This window comes from Ornithorhynchus anatinus, chromosome 5 (genome assembly GCF_004115215.2).
Source record: "Ornithorhynchus anatinus isolate Pmale09 chromosome 5, mOrnAna1.pri.v4, whole genome shotgun sequence".
NCBI lineage: Eukaryota > Metazoa > Chordata > Mammalia > Monotremata > Ornithorhynchidae > Ornithorhynchus > Ornithorhynchus anatinus.
The window spans coordinates 64,416,048-64,438,661 of NC_041732.1; the positions used below are offsets into that span (position 1 = coordinate 64,416,048).

Here is a 22,614-nt window from a genome sequence, read left to right on the forward strand (position 1 = left end):
CAGTATCCTCATCTGCTAAATGGGGATTAAATACCTCTCCTCCCTCCTCAGATTGTGAACTCCAAATGAAAAAGGATCTTGTGTCTCATCTTGTACCTACCCCAGTGCTTAACGTACATAGTAAGGGCTTAACAAGTAACATAATAATTATTACTAATAATAATGGTATTTGTTAAGCCCTTACTATGTACCAAGCACTGTTCTAAGCGCTGGGGTAGATACAGAGTAATCAGGTTGCCCCTCATGGGGCTCAGAGTCTTAATCCCCATTTTATAGATGAGGTCATTGAGGCACAGAGAAGTCAAGTGGTTCGCCCAAGGTCACACAGCAGTCGAGTGGCAGAGTTAGGATTAGAACCCACATCCTCTGACTCCCAAGCCCGCGCTTGGGCTATTAGCCCAACATGTTCTGGAACAGCTAACCCCAACAGCCTGCCATGAGAGTTGCAAATGTTAGTTTTTCAAGAAAAAACTGAAGACCTTCCCTCATGCTCTTGATGCCAGACATCTATGAGAATTTCTCCAATACTAAGAAAATTCCCCATACAACCTCCTACACCCTCAACATTCATTCAATCATATTTATTCAGCACTTACTTTGGGCAGAACACTGTACTAAGTGATTGGAAAGTATAATACAAAAAATAGAGACAATCCCTGCCCACAACAGGCTCACTGCCTAGAGTGGAGGAGACAGACAGGAAAAATATGGAACACTTCACAAATTCGCATGTCATCAACACAATACAGTACTTTGCCATCCACTTCATTACTGTGAACTGTAGAAATGTTGACGTTATTCTGGTCAACTGATTAATAATCAAGATCCAATAGCTAATGCAAATATAACTGCCAATCTGTGCTAAACATCTATCATTTCTCAGGTTATGAATTTGTTAAGTTTTGGCATCCTCCTCAAATTCTCTTTTCTCATACCTCCCTTTTGAAGAAAGCCTAAAAACTCGAAGTCACTAGGCAGGGATACGAAATGCCAATGTAGGTCCTGTTATGATCTCAAATTGAGCTGTCTGAATGAAAATAGGTAAATAAGTTTGGTTTAATGCTGATGACTTTACATTGATCCAAGAAAATTATGTCATTTGGTACCACAACTGGGAAGGGGTTTTTTTAATCAGGAACAGAGCCAAAAGATGGGCCTATATTTTGAATATCAAGAAAAAGATCGTGACAACTGGAAGTTGTAACATATTTGTACTGGATGGAAAGAAGATTGAAATAGTGGGCAATTTTTCTCTCCTGGGATCGATAATCAATAATAAAGGAACTAGTGGCCAAGAAATACTCTGAAGATTAATGTTAGGAAGACTTGCTATGTAGAGCCTGGAAAAAGTCATGAAATGTGCTGATGTGACAACTGCCACAAAAAAACAAATTGTCAACTCTGTGGTGTTTCCATTGACAATGTACAGATCCGAAACCTGGACAGTGAAATAAAAGGATAGAAAGAACAGCGACTCTTTTGAAAATGTGGTATTGGAGAAGGCTTTTGTGAATACCATGGACTGCCCCCCAAAAAAGCAATCAGATTTTGGAGCAAATTAAATCAAAGTGGTCTTTGGAAGGCCAAATGACAACTTAGATTAGCATATTTTGGACACACAATCAGGATGACTAATTCTCTGGAGAGGATATTAATGCTAGGAAAAGTCCAGGGAAAACATGGAAGAGGCAGACCAGCAGTTAGAAGGACAGAGGCCGTAACAACGATAACCGAATAACCGTTAGAAAGGTTGTGGATTATGGCAGAAGACAGGTCGTTCTGGAGAAAGTATATCCATGGAGTCACTATCAATTGGAAACAACTCGACGGCACTTAATAATAAGTGTGCTGCAAAAACATCTGGAAACCTCAGCCATTTCAAAAATTGATATCTTCCCTAACTTGGTTGGAAGGGCAAATGTCATGCTCCAATCTCCCAATTCTCTCTTTTCTCCCTCTTCCCTAACTCCTCCCAAGGAAGTGCTCTTACTGTACACAACAACTCAGTGGAGGGCTAGCAGATCAACCAGAAACATTACTGAAATACAGTCTAGCTGAAAAAGAGCCTGGCTTATTGTGAATTCACTTTACCCTGCAGGGGTGCCAGTACTTCACTTCTAGCATTATTTCCATTCAGCATTCTCATTCTAAAACACTAGAATGGGCTACTGAGGAAGGTGATGCAATGCCATCTGTTTTCTTAGAGACTTTAATTCCATAGTCTTCCCATTTGGAGTAGTTTGGCACAGTTCTTCCTAATGGCAGGGAGGGAACAAGATCCAAGCGCTTGGTACAGTGCACTGCACACAGAAAGCACTCAATAAATACAATTGATTGACAGAAAGAGCACGGACCTGAGAGTCAGAGGACGTGGGTTTTAACCCCGGCTCTACCACTTACCTGCTGGGTGGCCTTGGACAAGTCCCTTCACTTCTCTGTGCCTCAGTTTCCTTATCTCCACATACTATTATAATACTATCACTAATAATAATAATGTTAATTAGACCAGAGGGCTTTTAGGTTCTTTCATCCCTCGAATTCCATAGTGATCGCCAAGGAGATTTCAAGCAGCTCTCCTCACAAGAAACATGGAAAGCCATCTGGGTAACATTCTTCTCCATTGTTTTGGAGCAGGGAAATTCTTTGGCAGCCAAATTGCCTCCCATTGCTCTCTTTGCACCCTTTCAACACTGTTAGTGGGAGGGGGGCTGACAGCAAAGCAAGGGATTAAGTTGGGGCTCCTAGGTTTCTCTGCTATGAAGTGGCTCTGCTACCTTTGATTAGTCATTTGCCTTCGCTGTACTGTGAGCAGACATTATTCCTCAGAGCACAATTCTGAGCATTTACTGCCATTGAGATCCATATGCTTCCCACACAGGAAACGATGGAGCATGATTTTAAGGGCTGTTTCGCAGGAAATGAATTGAGCAGAATTTGAAAGATAGGTGAAGCAGAATGAAGCAAGGACCTCCAACCAATGGTTTGAAAACACCCTCTGAGGATGAGCTACCTTCATGACCAGAAGATCTGTTGGGATTCATTAAAACCATGGACTACAATCTGCAATGTCCATTTCTCTAAATAATGTATAATTCATATGCTTTAGTCTCAGAGTTTTGACTAGTTCTACATCTGTAACCTAAAAGAGTGAGTTTGGGTAAATGGGAAGTGCTTTGTTCTCAGCCTTAGGTAGCTTGGGGGTACAGGGCCCTTTAAGGGGGGAGCCAGGTGGAGCAGAGATAACACTGTAAATAATTATAGTGGTATTTGTTAAGCACTTACTATGTGCCAAGCATTGTTCTAAGCATTGGGGTATATACAAGGTAATCAGGTTGTTCTATGTGGGGCTCGCAGTCTTAATCCCCATTTTACAGATGAGGTAACTGAGGCACAGAGAAGTGAAGTGACACCCAAAGTCTCACAGCTGACAAGTGGCAGGGCCAGGATTGGAACCCACAGCCTCTGACTCCCAAGCCAATGCCCTTTCCACTAAGCCACGCTGCTTCTCAAGCTGTAAATCCCAAGCTCTAGTGAGCATCCTTCAGGACAGGGCCATCAGAATCCCCTGCTGAATATTAAATAAAACAGTAGGGAGCAGACAAGATTGGGACACACTGTGAGATGAAGACGACACACTATTCAGTGGGCCCAGTGACTGGATGTCATACTCAGGCGTGCTAGCCTTCCAGACTCAAAACCCATCAATCATAGTTAATGAACACTTCCTGTGTGCAGAGCACTGTCCTAAGCGCTTGGGAGAGTGCAATGCGACACGATTTGGTAGACTTATTCCCTGCCCACAAGGAGTTTACAGTCCAGTGGACTAAACTACGGATTAAATCCATCTTAGTCAGCTCCACTCAGTGAGACAAAGCTGGGCTGTAGTTTTTCTTTGTTACGTTGGCTCTTGGCCCCAGCAGATAGAATGCCCAGCAGTAGCTCAAGCATGAATGCATTTCCTTCCCATTCTATAATAGGCAGTGAGTCAAAGGAAAACTAGACTAGGAATTAGGCACGAAGAAACCCTCCAAAAGAATGTGTCAATATGGAATAATGGAAGTCAGTCAGTGGAATTTATTGGGTGCTTACTGTGTGAAGAGCACTGTGCCAAGCACTTGGGAGAGCACGTGAGAGTTGGTAGACATGATCGTTGCCTCAAGGAGCTTACAATTTGGAGGTGGAGCCTGCTTCTTTTTCGAATAACGGTTTGACCTTGTATACTACCACTACCTGAAGTAGTTTGTCAAGGCAGCTCAAGAATTGGCAAGCTTGGCCTTCATCTTCCCATAGAAGGGTAGCTAATGGGGACTGGGATCATAAGGCGAAGAGGCATCGGGTCACCAACAGGAAGGAGGGAGGACAGATGTTCTCTCTTCCCATTGCCCCCTTAACTTCCTGAAAGTTTTAAAAAAATTCAGGCAGGGCATCTTCAGCCTGCAGGAGAGCTGGGTTTGAAAAGGTGGGAAGGATATTTCAAGCACAGTGTTAGAGGTCTGGAATTTGTTTTCTGTGCACTCTGCTCCATTTCCCATCTAGGTACCTCTTGTTAGAATTTTGTCTGGCTGAGTGTGATCAGACCTGGAGAAAAGATGTCTGTTGAGGTGGTGTATACAGAATATCAGAAATAAAGGTTTTGTTCAGCCCATTTTATTATAGTGTTATTTGTACTCTCCAAGCACTTAATACAGTGCCATGCACATGATAAGTATTCAATAAATGTGACTGATTGATAGCTGACCAAACAGGAGTTTCTGTCAGCACTATCGTTGGGAGCTTGGTTTAGATTATCTCCCTCAAACTGTCCAGGGGATGTACCTGCTCAAACAGCAACTAGTGTAAATCTCACTAAACAAGCACAAAAGTCCTTGGCATTTTTCCCACTGGTTGGGATTCCAGAGGATAGTAATACACGAACACAGACAACACAACCACCCACAAACATTCTGAGGACAAGATGGCATAACCCACGCAAAAAAATTTGGGCGACGGCAAGGAGTGTGAATCCGCGACCTGGGAGTCCAATAAGGAAATCCCTTTGGCAGCCTCCACCGTCACCTCCAAATCGAGGAACGGACCTGGTAAGGTGTCCCTTATGAGGAAATAATTGGTGGGTGACATTCACCAATTCTTAACTGTCAGTAGGGATGGCTGTCAAATGCTCAAGCTGATGGATGGTCCCTCTGTTGGTCTTAGTGAAGCAGGGTTTGTGTAAATGTTCATAAACACTATTCTTTGGGCATATTGTGAAGCAACAAGGACTGCAACTGTTTCCCAGAAGTGTGACACCTCCCCCCCGGCCACATACACACTCTCTCTCTCTCGGGTATGTTATACCCCTTTACCATCCACTATTGGCTAAAGCATTCATTCATTCAATCATATTTACTGAGCACTTACTGGGTGCAAAGCACGGTACTAAAAGCGCTTCAGAGAGTACAATATAACAATAAACAGACACATTCCCTGTCCACTATGAGCTCACAATCTAGAGGATTCAATTACCTTGCCCCTTCCTACCTCACCACACTAGTCTCCTTTTTAACCCAGCCCACACACTTTGCTCCTCTAATGGTAACCTTCTCCCTGTACCTCAATTTCGTCTCTCTTGCCACTGACCTCTCGCCCACGTCCTGCCTCTGGCCTGGAACGCCCTCCCTTTTCAGATCTGCCAGATAATTACTCTCCCCACCTTCAAAACCTTATAGAAGGCACATCTCCTCCAAAAGGCCTTCCCTAAGCCCTCCTTTCTTCTTCTCCCACTTACTTTTGCAACGCCTTGATTTCCTCCTTTTATTCATCCCCCCTCCCAGCCCCACAGCCTTATGCGTATATCTGTAATTTATTTGTATTGTCTGTCTCTCCCTCTAGACTGAAAGCTTGTTATTGCCAGATAATGTGTCTGTTTATTGTTGTACTGAACTCTCCCAATTACTTAGTACAGTGCTCTGCACACAGTAAGTGCTCAATAAATGTGACTGACTGACATCCAACCCAAAGAACCTGGACTTCTTCACGTTTACAAGATGATTTAAATATTCATTCTCCCGGCTCAGCAGGCAAAATGGAGGAGTCCTTATGTGACTTGGGGCAGAAAGGTAAGATGCTGGGGCCTAATGTTCAGAATGACCATTCCTGGAAGGGCCATGAGCTGCAAGTGGGAACTAAATGTTTGATTTCCAGAGGTCCGATCTTAGGACGGGTGAAATAAAGACAAAGGCTGGGAGAGTTCACTGTCCGGCAGCACATATGAACAGGTTGCAGGGAAGGTACAGTCAAACTTAACCTTCTGGACCATTTGATCTGTGGACTGTGAAGAGGCAGAGGCACAGAGCTGTTCCCACCTGCTATGCCCATCTGCTTTATCCTTGCAAGCTGCTAGGAAGCCACAAATTACAGCAAAACAGGATTGCTAAAGGGTGCTACTTTACAGTCTGCCTATAGGAAACAGGCAGCTGAGAGGAGGAAAAGCTCAGACAGGACGTGTAGCCGATGCCCTGCGGGTTTAGTGAGGTTGGCTTAGACCTTAAGGAAACACACTGATGACTGGCAGAACCCGGAATAAATTGTGAAAACTTCTGAGGATAGCCAGACCTTCTTCCTCGCTAGCCCCCAGAGGGAGTTGGTCCTAGATTATTGAAAGCCAATGTAATAACCAATCAATAACTCATTTCGGTAGGGGGTGCTGACCTGTAAGTAATGATACTACAAATTTAGGGAGTGAATTTCTCGGGAGGGCTTTAGATTGATCTCCCATCACCCTTGGGAGGCAGGGTGGAAAGTGATAAGAACTATCTCCGTTTTGCAAGGAAAGAAGTCGTGACAAAGAGCTATGTGGAATTCCTTAGCAGACACAAGTCAATGGATAGGCTAGATAGATGCCCTGCTTCCTGATACTAGACTCCTCCTTTGCTTAGGGGGGGGAGGGGGGAAACGTACAGGCACCACCTTACAGGAGAGTTTCACATGAGAAGTAGCGTGGCTCAGTGGAAAGAGCATGGGCTTGGGAGTCAGAGGTCATGAGTTCGAATCCCAGCTCTGCCACTTGTCAGCTGTGTGTCTGTGGGCAAGTCACTTAACTTCTCTGTGCCTCAGTTACCTCATCTGTCAAATGGGAATTAACTGTGAGCCTCACGTGGGACAACCTGATTACCCTGTATCTACTCCAGCGTTTAGAACAGTGCTCTGCACATAGTAAGCACTTAACAAATACCAAAATTATTATTATGAATGGAGGACAGGACCCCATAAACCACTTTCCCCACCACCATGATTGACAAATGCATTTCAAATCATAGTTTATTACTGATAACATAATAATAATGATAACAACTGTGGAATTTGTTAAGCGCTTGCTATGTGCCAGCCACTATACTAAGCACTGGGGGAATGCAAACAAAATGGATTGGACACAGTTCCTATCCCACAGCAGGCTCACAGCCTTATTCCACATTTTACAGATGAAGTAACAGAGGCACAGAAAAGTGAAGTGACTTGCCCAAAGGTCACACAGCAGACAAATGGTGTAACAGATTAGAACCCATGACCTTCTGTCTCCCAGGCCAATGCTCTATCCACTATACCGTGCTGCTTCTCTTCACTTAATGGATGGGCTTCTACTGTTTTGGTAGTGGCAGAGTGTGGCTGCTACTTTCACTGCTTTTTTTTAATGTCTGATGGCTGGGGAGAGAGAAAGGTGAAAGACTTGGCCATCCTACCCCAAGATTTACACATCTCTAGGAAAGAGTCCCTTTCATCCCTCTCTAAATAAGCTTTACAGAAAGAACCTCTCAACATGTTCACTTAGTGTTTTCTCGTGTTCCTATAAATATAATTATTTTCAAAAAAATTAATAGCAGCAAGCACACATCCTACTGGGCTTAAGTATTTTATGTTGTATATAGTTAACACCTCTTTGAATTGGTTACAATGGAGCTTAATTAATTGTTTCATTACACTTAAAGCAAGGCATCCAACCGAATCTAATATTAGTCATTCATCAGATAGAAATTTTCGGAGAAACAAACTGGTGGTTTTTTTTCCTCTTCGGGAAAACACTAGCATGCATTCTCCGACACATTTTCCCAGAAAGGATTCACTGAGGAAAACAGCTAAGAACTGTGACCTTAAACAAATCCAGTTTTCTAACTTCCACAAGATGAATGGTGACTAGCCAAACTGAACTCGCTTCTCTCCACGTTTAACGGGCTTCCAACACCTGTCAAAAGAATCTTTGACTTCACACACCTGAGAGGCCAAAGCCAAGGATCTGTAAACTGTAGCTCTTCACAGATGCCCTCTACAGTATGTGCGGAGATTTTCATTCTAAATCATCCAGCTCTCTTCAAGACCGGAGATGAGCTGTTTCCTATGGGTTTTTGCAACCTCAGGTCTGAAAGAAGACCCTGCAAGCAGCCCAGCCCACTATCTGCAACACTTCACTTTCTAGATTGAACTACAAAGCTATCCCATAGATTAAGTACACCACAGAAGCTGCTATTTTCTTTAAATGATGGCTCACAAAAGAATAAAAAAAATTAATCCGACTCCCCAGCACATTTGCTGCATAAATACCAACTGCACGGTAATCCCATTTGAATAAGGCATCGGATGATGGATTTATTAGTTTGCTTAATTAAATTTTTCTTAAGTCCCCATGTCCCCTAAATGGCAAACTAACAAGCCTGCTGGCAGGGGGAATAGAGTGAAGCTCTCTACATCAATTTATGCTAATACATTTTATTTGCATAACATGTTTTATGGGAGAAGGCTTACATTTCCACATTTCAAAATAGAAAGTAATTTCATTCAGCTGTGAAAAACTTGGAGCAGGGAAGGAACAACTCGGGAAATGGGTGAAAAAGCTCAGGAGAACAAATACTAGCAGATCTTGGGGATTGGGCCTTTCACCTGACCCTTGGGAACACTCCAAAAATATATTCATCATACTAATAAAGGCAGGTAGCTACTCTCACATGATTTAGGCCCAAGAAGTCAATAACACAACCACAGAATCCATTTAATAGCACAGACACCTTTAATGAAGGGGAGAGGTGGTGTAGAATAGCTAGCCTGTCTCAGCAAAGGTTTCCCTGTTTCAAAAGGCTACAAGAAAGGTGGGGAAAACACCTAGCTGCTAAATACCATATACTGTCAGAAACATCACACCTGAGAGACATTTGCAGCAAATGAGTAATGCATAATCACGTCTATCATTGATCCCACAGGTACAAAATCAGGTTTCCAGAGGGGACAGGCTGACAGGCAACTCCTTCCAAATGAACTGAAACCCGGTTGCCCCCGAGAAGAGACACCAACACAGCCTTCAGAGGCGTCTCCTACTTTTACCATTTCTAGAGTGGTAAAGAGCCCGTGCCCTACCCTGATTTTCATTTTTCAGCCTCATGGATTTCACTGGGCCAGAGAAATGGAAATGTGAGCCTGCAGTCCTAAAAAGCTCTGCAGCATCAATCGGAGCCCTCATTCTAGGAACCCCGATGGAAAATTAAGTCCATAAATCACTCGATGCATTTATTGCAACCTGTTTGACATGCTCTGTCATTCTCTCGACTGATTATCGTGGAAGGCCACCTAACTTTTCGGGTTGTGGGAAGTCTGGTGAAAATATCACATCAGTTCTTGGTCATTTATATTAGAAGAACTCAGCTTGTAACATTAAACACTCATTTATCGACTATAAATCCCCATACACTTTTTAGACAGGGCACCCAAGATATCTTCAGAGCCAGTAGATCAGTTGTGAATTTTGAAAGACAGTGTGGGACAAGTTTGATATTGGCCAGATTTCCGCCTTGAAACGGCAGGGCAGTAACACATTAATCACCACCATATCATGGCTGCTTTGTAACCAAATTGCTGAGCTAATTCTTAAGACCTTTATTATACTCTTGATACCCTGTTAATAGTTGGAATGGAATTCAACCTGAAATTATTCATCTGTAGGCTAAACAACTCATAGTTACTGGAAAGCAAACCTTTCCCTCTTTACCCAAGCAACTGAAATCTGAGCAGAAGACGAATATGAATATTGTCACTTCTTTTTAGTTCATAAAGGAATGGCCCTTGAGAAATTAATAAGAAAAAGCAGTTTTAGCTCCTGAACAACCGCTACCATATGCTTCTTATAGTGGCATACTATTCAAATGCCCTGTATTAAATGGATTTCCACCCCTTGTTTTGGATTTCAGCAGTTTAGGTTACAGTGAAATTGAATTAGGAGAAAGCAACAAAATCCAAAAGTGATTAGGAGAGATTCTCCAATGCAATTACCATCCACATGGCCCAAACAATGCATTTTTAGGAATACCTCAACCCGCATTAACCCTTGCCTCAACATCAACATACAACAGCTAGGTGGTTTTACTCTTTGGAGCCAGGTCCACGGGGTCACTTCAAGCCGCGACTTCACGCTCACGCCCCCGGCCACCCTCCTTATCCATTAAAGCACTTATATCAGCACGAGAATGTTATTCACAGTCTTTTAAACGGGTCTACGAGGGAAAATGCACTTTGTGCTTATATCTGCCGGAAACGTAAACTCCCTGCAGGGCCGGTGTTATTAGCGTCGCATGCATTCCATTGGCTCCACGAATTCAAATGGGGAGGGCTAATAGAAATAAATGTCAGATAACACCAAGTCACAAGAACGGGGGGGTTGGGGGAAGGACCGACACCCCACGATTGCCTCAAGCCCTCTCAGTTCTGCCCAAAATGTGGCAGCATCACTAAGCGCTACGATTCCAGGCCGGAGCTGTCACCGAAACGATAAACCTCTAGGAATTTGGGCTATTTGGGCCTCCCCCCGGGAGGGGATTGATACTAGATGTCCGGGCCTGCCAGATGAAAAGTTTGCCCACTGATTGGGTTCAGCTGAGACCCAAACGACCCCTCTCTGCCCGGAGCTTACTCTCCCTCCTCTTGCCCAGATAGGGTGATTTTTTAAAAAAAGATCAGTATTATCCTTGTAATTACACGTTTCGCTGCGGATGGGGGAATCACACCGGCTGGCCGAGAGGGTTAATTAAATGGCCCGGCTCAAAGAGGGACCCCCGCCCCGCAAGTCTAACAGTCATTACCGCCCGGCTGGGCTTTCCTGGATGGACTGCCCCTCGGCCCCCCCGGTTGATTTTTTTGTTTCAATCCCATTATCGTTGCCATTCAACAATTCTGTTGCCGTATTGTACTTCCCAAGCACTTAGTACAGTGCTCTGCACACAGTAGGCGCTCAATAAATAGGATTGAATTGAATGAACCCTAGGGAGAGTGGGGGGTGGGAAGGGAGGTGTGGGGGCTCGGAAGGGGGGTAGGGGGGGTCGGAGGCCCCTGGGTCAAGGGTCCACTTGCATCCCCGGTACCTTGCGTGTTGTGCTGGTTGTTGTCCATGATCGCAGGGTCGGGGCCGGGGCCGGGGCCGCTGAGCTCGGCCAGTCTCCGGTTGGTGGCGGTCAGCTCGGCTCGCAGGTTGGTGACCTCCTGGCTGGCGGCCTGGATGGCCCCATCGATGCGGAGGGCCAGCTGCTTGTTGTCTTCCATCATGTTCAGGATTTTGGCCTGGGGGGGACAGGGGGGACAAAGGGCAGCATGATGCGGGGCTGACCTCCTCTCTACCCGCGGGGTCCCCGCGGGGCCCGGTTGGCCGCCGGCCGGTCCTGCGCAGGGGGAAGGCCGGGGGGCTGCTCGGAGGGGGAGGAGGATGGGGAGCTGGCGTGGAGGAGGAGGAGGAGGAGCAGACCATAGCGCGGAAAAGCGGGGACGAGCCCTCTTTAAATGGAGCCTACCATTGGCGGCAGGCTCCGGAGGGGTGGAGGGACCCTCTGCGGACCCCCCGCCCCCCGGGCTCCCCCTCCCCGGACCCCGGCCCGGGACCCCCAGACCCGGCTGGGACTGTGCACAGGAGGGGGGTGCCCAGACAGGGCCGGGGTCCACCTTGGAGGAGGTGGGGGGCTTCTCACCCGGGGGTCTCCCCCCCCTCGCCCCCCAGGTGGCCTCCCCCGTGCCCCGACCCCCTTCCCCTCCCCAGGCCGGGACGGGACAGGGACCTGCAGGACACCAATTTTTTTTTTCCCCCCAACGGGGGACTTTTGTCAGCAGCGGTCAGCTGGGACAAGAGGGGGCCGCTGGACACTCAGAGATCTCCCCGACTCTTCCCTTCTCTCCCACCTACCCGGGGGAGGGACGGGCTGGTCCCTTTTCTCGGGTGGGGGATAATAGTACAGTGCCTGGCACATAGTCAGCGCTGAACAAATGCCATTATTATTATTTTTATTATTATTACCTTCTCTCCCACTTATATGGGGGCAGGGACGGACTGGTCCCTTTTCTGGGGAGGGAGAGAGAATAGTGCAGAGCCTGGCACGTAGTAAGGGCTGACAAATGCCATTATTATTATCATTACCTTCTCTCCCACTTACACGGGGGCAGGGATGGGCTGGTCCCTTTTCTCGGGTGGGGGAGAATAGTACAGTGCCTAGCACAGAGTAAGTTGCTGAACAAATGCCATTTTAATTTTATTATTATTACCTTCTCTCCCACTTGCATGGGGTAGGGACAGGCTGGTCCCTTTTCTGGGGGGTTGGAGAGAGAATAGTGCAGGGCCTGGCACACAGCGCTGAACAAATGTCATTATTATTATCATTATTATTATCATTATTATTACTACCTATTCTCCCACTTACATGGAGTAGGGACGGGCTGGTCCCTTTTCTCGGGTGGGGGGGATAATAGTACAGTGCCTAGCACATAGTAAGTTGCTGAACAAATGTCATTATTATTATTTTTATTATTATTACCTTCTCTCCCACTTACCCGGGATAGGGACGGGCTGGTCCCCATTTTTGGGAGGGAGCAATAATACAGTGCCTGGCACATAGTAAGCGCTTAACAGATGCCATTATTATTATTCTCTTCTCTCCCACTTAGCCGGGGTAGGGACGGGCTGGTCTCTTTTCTCAGGGGAGGGGGGCGGGTAATAGTACAGTGCCTGGCACATAGCACTTAAATGCCCCGATCATCATTATTATTCCCTTCTCTCCCACTTACCCGGGGTAGAGACGGGGCCGGTCCCTTTTTCTCGGGGTGGGGGACGGGGAGGGAATTCGTCACCCTCCTCCCAAAAAGAGGATTTCTCAGGCTGGGGCCTTCCCTAAGGAAGGAAGGCTCAGTTTGCTCCTCTGGAAAATGGAGCCAAGGTCCCATCGAAGAGAAAAGGAAGAAGAAGTGGCTCCCTTGGGGCCAGTTCCTCGTGCGGATCTGTTTCACGTGGGTCCCGGACGCCCGCCCCCTGTTACCATGGCTACCGGGATCATCCCATGCAAACGGGACAACGTTTACACTCACATCGAGAACGGCAAGGAGTCCTACTTTCAGCTCCGCCCTCGCTGCAGGGGGATTTCGGTTGCCCCCTCCCCCCGGCCCGGCCTCTGGCCTTGGACGGCCTGCAACGAGTTTGGTAATAATAATCATAATAATGATGGCATTTGTTAAGCACTTACTATGTGCGAGGCACTGTTCCAAGCGCTGGGGCGCGGGGGGGAATACAGGTGATCAGGTTGTCCCACGTGGGGCTCACAGTCTTAATCCCCATTTTACAGATGAGGTCACTAAGGCACAGAGAAGTTAAGTAATAATGTTGGTATTTGTTAAGCGCTTACTATGTGCACTGTTCTAAGCACTGGGGTAGGTACAGGGTAATCAGATTGTCCCACATGAGGCTCACAGTCTTCATCCCCATTTTAAAGATGAGGGAACTGAGGCACAGAGAAGTAAAGTGACTTGCCCACAGTCACACAGCTGACAGAGTGGGATTCGAACCCACGACCTCTAACTCCCAAGCCCGGGCTCTTTCCACTGAACCAGGCTTCTTCCCCTGGTAACTGCAGTACTCCTGGGTCCTTGGGAGGGAGCTACATTTTCAAATAACACTTTCAGAACGGGCATGCAAACCTCTTCGAAAAATTAACTCGAAAAATATGGCTTTTTATCCCCCCCCCCTTCTTCCAGCTTATCTCGATAAAGAGTTTAACCAAACCCGGACCTCTTAGCGGGGCTCTGAAGGAAAATCACCAAAAAGGAAAGAAAAAAATACCGCATTTTTATGGTTTTCACCTACATCAATCCCGATATCACTGACCTGTCCTTTTTTCCTTTTTATCTCTGCCGGCTGTGTATGCATCAAAACTCTCATGATCTTGAGAATAAAGAGAGCATTCCTTGGGTGACTTTGAAGGCTTTAAAAGGTGTTTTTTGTGTTTGTTTTTTTTTTTTAAAGCTTTCCCTTTTTTTTCCTTTCTAGCATGACAGCAGAAGGGGGATTTCCCAGTCCCTCTCCCCCCAGGTTACACACCCCACATCCCCTATTTCCTAACCCTCCCCGAAAATACTATATCCAAGAAAAATGGCACTGGATCAGGCTGTTTTGAGATTTCCCCTTATTTAAAACAGCCTTGCAACTAAACTTGTGTGGTTTTTTTAAAATGGTATTTAAGTGCTTACTTTGTGCCAGGCACTGTTCTAAGCACTGAGGTAGATACAGGGTAATCAGGCTGGACACATTCCCTGTCCCACATGGGGCTCGCAGTCTCAGTCTCCATTTTAGAGATGAGGTAACTGAGCCACCCAAGGGCTGAAATGAAGTGACTTATCCAAGGGCACACAGCAGACGTGTGGTGGAGCTGGCATTAGAACCCAGGTCCTTCTGCCTCCCAGGCCTGTGCTATATCCATAGGCCATGCTGCTTCCTCCAGGTTCTCAAAAACTAGGAAAAAAAAGCTTTTAACCACCCTGACTCTCCAGGAGAACAAAGGCTAATTAAGGGGATTAACATTTTCGTCCCTTGTTCCTAATTAAGTATTACTGGGAGGACTATTCACAAGACTAATAAACTTTCACAGTATTTCTCTAACTGGAAGAAGAAATTGACTTTGATATTAATAGTCACCCCTCCCCCAGCACATATGTACCTATCCGCTGTAATTTATTTTGATGTCTGTCTCCCCCTCTAGTCTGTAAACTCCTCGTGGGAAGGGATGTCTATATTTATTCTTTTGTATCATGCTCTTCCAAGTGCTTAGTACAGTGCTCTGCATACAGTAAGTGTTCAGTGAATACCGGTTATTGATTGAGATGAGAATAAGGATCCTGCTGGGTTGGAGGTTTGCCTTCACTTGACATTTCAAATTCTCCAGCAGGGTTTAAGAATATTGCAGCCAGCTGATACTCTACCTATCCAATCTCTAGCCTTTACCCTCACCTCTCCCTGACATCAAAAGACATGACTTTGCATTTCTGAGGTTCCCCTCAGCATAAAAAAAGCTACTATATTGGCCATCGACTACCAATTTCACTACTGAATGTTTTCAGTGTTCTAGGAGTTATGCAATAGATAGTACATTGGATCCACTTGAAAGTTTGTTTGTTTTTTCTAATGGTAATCGTTAAGTACTTTGTGTCAAGTACTTTTCTAAGTGCTGGGGTTGATACAAATCAATTAAACTGAATATAGTCCCTGGCCCACATGGGGTTCACAATCGAAGTAGGAAGGAGAACAGCTATCGAATACCCCATTAGCAACAGAGGAAACTGAGGCACAGAAAAGTGAAGTGATTTGCTCAGTCACATAGCAGTCAAGTGGCTGAACAGGGATTAGAACCCAGGTTCTCTGACTCCCAGGCCCATGGTTTATCCACGAGACCTCGCTGCTTCCCATTCCATTATTAATAATAATAATAATGTTGGTATTTGTTAAGTGCTTACTATGGGCAGAGCACTCTTCTAAAGTCTGGAGTAGATTCAAGGTAATCCGATTGTCCCACATGAGGCTCATAGTCTTAATCCCCATTTTACAGATGAGGTAACTGAGGCACAGAGAAGTTAAGTGACTTGCCCACAATCACACAGCTGACAAGTGGCAGAGGCGGAATTCAAACCCATGACCCAATCTGACTCCCAAGCCCATGCTCTTTCCACTGAGCCACACTGCTTCCTGGTTCCTGATAGAATGTGTGATGCTGAATGTTACAAGTTTCCCATGTCATTCATTCATTCAATAGTATTTATTGAGCACTTACTATGTGCAGAGCACTATACTAAGCACTTGGAATCTACTATTCGGCAACAGATGGAGACGATCCCTGCCCAATGATGGCTCGTTACCTTGTATCTACCAAGCACTTAGAACAGTGCTTGGCACATAGCGCTTAACAAATACCATGATTACTATTATCATTACCATCATCAGCATTATCAACAGTGCCTACTTCCTGCCAATCTAGTGCAAAGCACTCCTTGAGGTTAGGTTGTAAGCTCTCTGAGGGCAGGTATCCTCTGTACTTATTCTATTGTACTCTCCAAGAGTTTAAATTTGTGGATAGGGATCAGGTCTGCAGATTCAATTGTACCCCAATGCCCCGACTCACTCCCTTTGCTCTACCCCACTCCCCGCCCCACAGCACTTGAGTATATATGTACATATTTATAATTATAATTCTATTTATTTTTATTAATGATGTGTATATATCTATGATTCTTTTTATTTATAATGATGCTACTGATGCCTGTTTACTTGTTTTGATATCTGTCTCCCCGATTCTAGACTGTGAGCCCACTGTGAGCTGGGATTGTGGCCTACCATGACAAATGCATCTGAAAATCAACCAACGTTTGGAAGTGGAAAAGAAGTTGTTTGATTTTAAGACCTATTTCTGGAAGTATTTCTCCCAAGTTTTGTCTAGAATAAGTAATACCTACTGTGTGGAAAGTACTATTAAACTCTGAAGAAAAGAAATGGGCGAGAATTAGAACGATGTACATATACTTATACTTGTTTGCCTCCCCTACCTGCAATTAATCAGTCAGTGAATTTTACTGAGCACTTACTGTGGGCAGAGCACTGTACTATGTCCTTGGGAAGAGTACAGTGCAATAGAGTCAGTAGACATATCACTGACCTCAAGGACTTTATAATCTATTTTAATTTATTTAATGTCTTCTAGATAGTAAGCTCCTTGAGGGACTGTGTTTTCTGACTCCTTGGTACTCTCCCAAGCACTTGATACAGTACACACAGTAAGGACTTAATGAGAATTATTGATTACTTGATGGCCCCTGGTGCCCAAGGGGCTCACAATTAAAGAATAAAGGGGGTGGAAAGAGTTGGTGACAGATACATATGGAAAGATGAAAATAAAAAAAAAACCCAAAAATGTTATAAAAGAAAAGGACAGAGATAAATAGTAATAATAATGTTGGTATTTGTTAAGCGCTTACTATGTGCCGAGCACTGTTCTAAGCGCTGGGGTAGACACAAGGGAATCAGGTTGTCCCACGTGGGGCTCACAGTCTTAATCCCCATTTTACAGATGAGGGAACTGAGGCACAGAGAAGTTAAGTGACTTACCCACAGTCACACAGCTGACAAGTGGCAGAGCTGGGATTCGAACTCATGAGCCCTGACTCCAAAGCCCGTGCTCTTTCCACTGCGCCACGCTGCTTCTCATAGTAGGTTACTATGTCTAGAGAAGCAGCATAATGTAGTGGATAGAGTATGGGCCTGTGGGTCAGAAGGTCGTGGGTTCTAATCCCGGCTGCACCACCTGCCTGCCGTGTGACCTTGGGCAAGTCATTTAACTTCTCTGTGTCTCAGTTATTACTTCATCTGTAAAATGGGGATTGAGACTGTGAGCCCTATGTTCATTCCTTCATTCAATAGTATTTATTGATCGCTTACTACTACTACTAATAATAATGGTATTTGTTAAGCACTTACTATGTGCAGAGCACTGTTCTAAGCGCTGGGGTAGATACAGAGTAATTAGACTGGCCCATGTGGGGATCACATTTTTTTTAAATCTCCATTTTCATAGACGAGGTAACTGAGGCACCGAGAAGTGAAGTGACTTGCCCAAGGTCACACAGCAGACAAGTGGCAGAGCCAGGATTAGAACCCACGACATTTGACTCCCAAGCCCGGGCTCTTTCCACTAAGCCACGCTGCTTCTACTATGTGCAGAGCACTGTACTAAGCGCTTGGAATTACAATTTGGCAACAGATGGAGACAATCCCTGCCCAATGACGGGCTCACAGTCTAAACGGGGGTGACAGACAGCAAAACAGAACAAAACAAAAACAAGACAACATCATCAAGATAAATAGAATCATTAATAAAAAAATAGGGTAATAATATATACAAGTAAGCACAGTGCTGAGGGGAGGGGAAAGGGGAGGAGCAGAGGGTGGGGGGAGGGAAGAGGAGGGGGAGCAGAGGGAAAGGGGGGCTCAGTTTGGGAAGACCTCTTGGAGGAGGTGAGCTCTCAGTAGGGCTTTGAAGAGGGGAAGAGAGTTAGTTTGGCGGACGTGAGGAGAGAGGGCATTCCAGGTCAGCGGTAGGACGTGGGCCAGGGGTCAATGGTGGGACAGGTGTGAACGGGGGACGGTGAGGAGGTGAGCGGCAGAGGAGCGGAGCGTGCAGGGTGGGCAGTAGAAAGAGAGAAGGGAGGTGAGGTAGGAGGGGGCAAGGTGATGGAGAGCTTTGAAGCCAAGAGTGAGGAGTTTTTGCTTCATGCAGAGGTTGATAGGCAACAACTGGAGGTTTTTAAGGAGGGGAGTGATATGCTCAGAGTGTTTCTGCAGGAAGATGATCTGGGCAGCGGAATGAAGAATAGACTGGACCGGGGAGAGACAGGAAGAAGAGAGATTCGAGAGGAGGCTGACACAATAATCCAGTCGGGATATTATGAGAGCTTGTACCAGCACAATAGCCGTTTGGTTGGAGAGGAAAGGGCCGATCTTGGCAATATCGTGAAGGTGAGGCCATAGGTGTTGGTGACGGATTGGATGTGTGGAGTGAATGAGAGAGCTGAGTCAAGGACGACACTGAGGTTGCGGGCCTGTGAGACGGGAAGGATGGTCGTGCCATCCACGGTGGCGGGGAAGTCAGGGCGAGGACAGGGTTTGGGAGGGAAAATAAGGAACTCAAGTTTAGACAAGTTGAGTTTTAGGTGGTGGGCAGACATCCAGGTGGGGACGTCTGTGTCCAACCCAATTTGCTTGTACCCACCCCAGCATTTGGTACAGTGTCTGGCACATAGTAAGTGCTTAACAAATGCCATAATTATTATTATTATTAGAGGAGCAGAATTTCAGGCTCTCAGTCACAGAGTTGCAGCTAAGAGACTAACATTCATAACAGTCCCACCCACAGCCAAAGACTTGGCTTCCCTAACATTCCCAAGGTTGACATCTCTTGTCTCTCACTCTTCCTAGGATGGAGAGGGTGCTGATGGGCAGTACCGGTGGAGTAGAGGCTGGCCAGCTCCTTTCCTAGGCTGCAGAGCTCAGCCTAAAGGATCATCAAAGATCCTTAAGCTGTTGATGTCTCTTCATGCAACTGTCCTTACCACAAGCCCTACTGTAAAGCCCATCTTTTGGCAAACCACACCAACTCTGACCTCCATTGATCGATTCATTCAATAGTATTTATTGAGCACTTACTATGTGCAGAGCACTGTACTAAGCATTTGGAATATACAGTTCGGCAACAGACAATCCCTGCCCAATAACCGGCTCACAGTCTAATTGGGGGAGACAGCAGAGTAAAACAGAACAAAACAGGACAACATCATCACGATAACCAGAATCAAGGGGATGTACACCTCATTAACAAAATAAATAGGGTAATAAATAATATATACAAATGAGCACAGTGCTGAGGGGAGGGGAAGGGGGAGGAGCAGAGGGTGGAGGGGGAGCAGAGGGAAAAGGGGGGGCTCAGTCTGGGAAGGCCTCTTGGAGGAGGTGAGCTCTCAGTAGGGCTTTGAAGAAGGTGTCCATTCCCCATTTTCTCTTCCCATTTTTTTTTTTGCAGTTTGCCAGCAAAATGCCAGGTACCCTCAGTCCTCTGATTTATAACATAATTAGCTCTTGAAAACTGTGTCAGTAATGTTTTAGATAGGAAGCAACTTTTTCATAGAAATCATGTTAAAACATTGGGGATAGGTTCCTGTACCATGTTAGGGTAACCTATTTTTACCCAAATTACCCCACCATGGTTTAGGAACCAATAGCTAATTTTTGTTAATCATTGTAGGTGAGTAATACTGCTAACACTGCTACATTAATGTATTAATATTGAATCTGCCAGTTCACAATAGGCTGTCCAAATTTTAATTAGTCAGAAATACAATAGATATGTTGCCCCTAGCTAGATACTCTGCCTTGAGATCTGGTAACTCTACCTGTGCCCTGGCCTCTCCCACTCTGACCCCACCCTCTTTATATTTTCTCTGTCATTGCTGCCTCCCCAAACCACAGTTTTTCAATCGTTTCTTCAATTCCCCATGAGTCCCGTGGCCCCTGCAACTTCCTTCTCCCTGAGAGCTAAAGCCTTTAAGAAGGCTAGGGTTATAAAGCAGAAATACAGTGTGAATTTAGAAACCCAAGTGCCATTCACCTTAACTCAAAAAGTCTTAAGTCAAGGACTTTCTCTATGGTGATCCTTAACTATAAATTGATAATAAATGCAGAGCTCCTGATAAGAAGAAAAATCCAGCCCGGAGGAGGAGGAAGACAATTCTAAATCCTGCTCTCTACGTGCACCCACACAAAGGCTGAATAATGAGGGAGCTGAGTATTGATTCTCTTCACAGGTTTTTCATCCACAAACTACCACGGAGGTTTCCTGACACCTACTCTTCTCCTTCAAATAGTCCACCCAGGGGGGCCACAGAAAATTCCCTTTCCTCTTTGCAAGTGGATCCTCTGTTTATTCCAATTATCACCTGCTAGTGCCACCAATCTAAAAATGTATCTCCGGTCCATTTCCACAGTTTGCTTTAAGTTGAGTGGCATTTAACACATGCTCTCAGAAATTGGTAAACCACTACAGAGACTATCAGGGACAGGGGGTTTAGGATCACAGCTGGGGTGAGAGACAGTTCGTAAAGCATAGTAAAGCCAATGTAAACTTAGCCGTTGCAGTTGTACGGCTTTCCAGAAAGTTTTCTTCCTCCTCTCCCCACGCACCCTAAATCTATCTGCCATAGTATCACAGTCCTGACTTTAAGAAATGGGAATGATTCAGAAAAAAGATTTTAGGAGAACAAATAGAGTACAGCCCTTCAGGATGGGAGTGCCTTGTCAATTATACATCAGCATGGCATTGTGGATAGCGCATGGGCCTGGGAGTCAGAAGGTTGTGGGTTCTAATTCCTGCTTCGCCACTTGTCAGCTGTGTGACCTTGGGCAAGTCACTTGAAATCACTGGGCCTCAATTGCCTCTCCTGTAAAATGAGGATAGAAACTCTGAGCTCCACGAGGGACAGAGACTGCGGCCAACCCAATTCGCTTGTATCCACCCCAGCACTTGGTACAGTATCTGGCATGCTGTAAGCACTTAAAAATACCATAATAATAATTATCATTATTACAAAATCAGGGCATTCTCATTGTGGGCCTAAAATACACAAATGAGGGTGAATAGTCAGTCTTTTTGTCTTTCTAAGCAATTTTTCACAGAGGAAGAGGCTGCTCACCCATGTTTTGTATGTGAGTGGGGTATGTGTGTGTAAATTTAATCAACATATTCTTCTGAGTGTGGTTTTCATTTTCAAACATTCCTTTAAATAATCTCTTAAAATTCAGATTATAATGTAATCTCCTTTCATTCATCCATGTGAATGAATTAAATGAATATTAACTATCTAGGCTAAAATACACTTAAACATGAACTAATATATGACTACGTTATTCATTACTTGATAGATGTATACTAGTTTTTCCTTGAGTTTTCCTAAACTTGACAGTGTGATTTTTGATTGGTCTGCTGAATTCTGCTAAGGGGGCCTGTCCTCCTGCCTCACTCATTAGAGGTGGAACAGTAGGCAGGTCAGTTTAACAATAAATGGTATTTTTTGAGCTTTTACTGAATACAAAGCACTCTACTAAGTAATTGGGAAAATACAATCCCATGGAGTTTATTTTCTTGAGCTTCTGTAGCTTTCTTTCCCTATCCTGCAGGAATGGGTGGGGCATTTATACAGCCTCCTTCCCTTGATTCTATTTATTGCTATTGTTCTTGTCTGTCTGTCTCCCCCGATTAGACTGTAAGCCCGTCAAAGGGCAGGGACTGTCTCTATCTGTTACCGATTTGTACATTCCAAGCGCTTAGTACAGTGCTCTGCACATGGTAAGCGCTCAATAAATACTATTGAATAAATGAATGAATGGATAGAGACAGTCCCTGCCCATTGACGGGCTCATAGTCTAATGGGGGAGACAGACACACATTAAAATGACAAGGTTATCTATCTGGGATTCACTCATTCATTCATTCATTCATTCAATCATATTTATTGAGCGCTTACTGTATGCAGAGCACTGTACTAAGCACTTGGAAAGTACAATTCAGGAATAAAGAGAGACAATCTTTAGAGGGATAGTGAGGGATAGTGAACTTCCCCTTTCTGGAGGCAGGAGGATGGATTAAGGGATTTTTGGAGCTTCCCTTTCGGAAGCAGTGTAGCCTAGTGGATAGAGCGCGGGCCTGGGAGTCAGAAGGACCTGCGTTCTAATCCCAGTTCCACCACTTGTCTGCTGTGTGACAT

At 45.2% G+C, this 22,614-nt stretch overlaps 1 protein-coding gene and 1 long non-coding RNA gene across 2 annotated transcripts in view; one reads left to right on the forward strand and one right to left on the reverse strand.

Moving 5' to 3' along the window:
• KAZN (kazrin, periplakin interacting protein) overlaps nucleotides 1-13,267 on the reverse strand; it is a 510,314-nt gene extending 497,047 nt beyond the window's left edge. Inside the window, exons 1-2 of the mRNA XM_029064854.2 lie at nucleotides 13,057-13,267; nucleotides 11,373-11,568 (exon numbers count right to left, since the gene is read on the reverse strand). Coding sequence (XP_028920687.1) covers nucleotides 11,373-11,568; nucleotides 13,057-13,212 — 352 coding nt within the window. The 5' untranslated portion in view covers nucleotides 13,213-13,267. The remainder of the gene's footprint in view (nucleotides 1-11,372; nucleotides 11,569-13,056) is intronic.
• Nucleotides 13,268-13,323: 56 nt separating this feature from the next.
• On the forward strand, nucleotides 13,324-16,814 carry LOC120638383. Its single transcript, XR_005660024.1, has 2 exons — nucleotides 13,324-13,465; nucleotides 16,607-16,814. It is a non-coding gene; the product is annotated as an uncharacterized LOC120638383 (long non-coding RNA).
• The last annotated feature ends 5,800 nt before the right edge of the window (nucleotides 16,815-22,614 follow it).